Raw genomic sequence first — 2,029 nt, forward strand, 5'->3', positions numbered from 1 at the left:
TGTAACATGTACATCTCATCCCTTGTGACTGGTGAAACTTTCTCTTGGCAGCCACTACAGACTTATGTCTTATTTCCTGCATCTGCTCCGGCATAAAGACCAATGCCATCAGTGGAATTTCAATTTTTTTGATTGTCAGGCAGTTTATACAGCACCTAGACCTGCTGTTTGCAAACAGAGGAGGGTTGGTGAGAGATGTGCTGATCAAAGGCCATCTGGAGCACAGTGACCATGAAATGATAGAGTTTTCCATACTTGGGGAAATAAGGGGGAGCATCAATCAAACCTGTACCCTCGACTGCTGGAGGCTGGACTTGGGCTTGTTGAGGACACCGATTCGGAAAGGCCCTTGGAAAGCAGCCCTTTGAAACAAGGGGGCCCAGGAAGGCGGGACATGGTTTGAGAAAGAAATCTGGAGGTGCAGGAGCGGCCCCTGCTGGCCCCGGCCGGCGCTGTGCCCCCGGCCCCGCCCGGCCCCGCCCGCGGCGGTTCGTGCCCGGCCGCAGCCCCGGCTCCTCTGGCCGTGTCTCCCACGGCGCAGTAATACACCGCCGCGTCCCCAACACGGGGCCCGGAGAGACAGAGGGTGCTCCAGCGACGGTCTGGCGACACCGACACCTGGCCCGCCTTGTCCGGCAGATCTTTGGAGCCTTTGAGAAAGTTCACGAGGAATTCGGGGCCGCGGCCCGGGAGCTGACGGTACCAGTGGATATAGTCAGCAGTCCCTATGCTGGGGTGTGAGCAGTTGATGGTGATTTCCGTGCCCTCGGGGGTTTGTGCCAACGGCTCCTGCTGCACCTGGGCTCTGCCCGCAGCCACTGCCAGAGAGATAAAGAAGAACAATATCAGAATTTCTTTTTGTCCTGTGAGTTGTTTCTCAGAAGAAATCCTGCAGAAGCAGTCAGGGACATACAGAGATGATGAGGAGAAGAGCATCCAGAGGATGTCAACACGTGCAGTAGTAGAAATGTCAATCACTAGTGGAGACATGAATGTGTGAATAATAGGCAAAAGAAAGAAAGACAGAGAGGAAAAGAAGGTGCAGTGATAGCTGGACAAAGAAGAGAGGCGTGAATTTTCTGAGGGGATGTGGGATGGTGTAGAGGGAGCAATGGATAGGAGGATGATTCAGGGACAGAGGTCAGTGAAGAAGCCAGAAGAGACGGCAGCTTCCAGAGACCTGCGTGGCCGCCCCAGCCCCGACCCCCAGGGTCCCCCGCCGCCAGCCCCGCGCACCGAGCAGCACCGCGGCCAGCGCCGCCAGCCCCGCGCCCCGCCAGCGCCGCATCCCGCCGCTCCGCCGCCCGCGCCTCGCTGCCCCCGCCAGCCCCGGCTCTCTGCTCCGCACGGGCCGCCTCCCCTCCCATCCCCTCCCATTATCCCTCCCCTGCCCTCCTCCGCCAGCTCCGCCCCGGGCCGGGCTCAGCCCCCTCCTCGCACAGCACCAGCACAAGCAGCAGCACAAATCCCTTTGGCATTGCCAGACACAGCACACAGCTGGGGGCCAGCCCAGACACCCCCGACACGCCATCGGAAGCACATCCACTCCGGGACTGGCAGCACACGGTCGGCGCCATTCAGGAGCCTCTCTCCCTGCCCACCAGGCAAACCTGCTCCTCCTCACCTCTGCAGCGCTGCTGAGAGCAGCAGCCTCACGGCTGGGGAGGGGGCACGGGGGGCTGCCAGGCGTGTTGAGGCACTGCCAGTGTTGCTTACACTGAGGTCAACTCAGCATCCAAGCTGCAGTGAAACCTGCCTTATTGGCCCGAAATCAGCAGCAGCGGAGCGAGAGCTGTGGACGGACAGCAAGAGAAGGGCTCCGGAGGCAGAACCTGCATTTCTCTGCCTCTTCCCTGGACACAGCTGTAGGGGGCAGGTGCCGTCAGCACTCAGCTGCACCCACGCGCCTTCTGACCCTGGCAACCTGCTGCTCTGTGGAGTTCAGGGCCAGAACAGAGGACGGTATCCCTTGAACAGGCAGAAAATGAACTTCCCATGAGGGACACAGACGGACACACATGGACACACA

At 59.9% G+C, this 2,029-nt stretch overlaps 1 gene segment (V, D, J or C); it reads right to left on the bottom strand.

The window, feature by feature from the left end:
• Positions 1 to 276: 276 nt before the first annotated feature.
• Positions 277 to 1,361, bottom strand: LOC135402798 (immunoglobulin lambda variable 1-47-like). The segment is given in 2 exon segments: positions 277 to 818; positions 1,237 to 1,361. Coding segments are annotated over 2 exon segments (594 nt in total).
• Positions 1,362 to 2,029: the final 668 nt, after the last annotated feature.

The sequence above is a fragment of the Pseudopipra pipra genome, chromosome 26 (genome assembly GCF_036250125.1).
Source record: "Pseudopipra pipra isolate bDixPip1 chromosome 26, bDixPip1.hap1, whole genome shotgun sequence".
Classification (NCBI taxonomy): domain Eukaryota; kingdom Metazoa; phylum Chordata; class Aves; order Passeriformes; family Pipridae; genus Pseudopipra; species Pseudopipra pipra.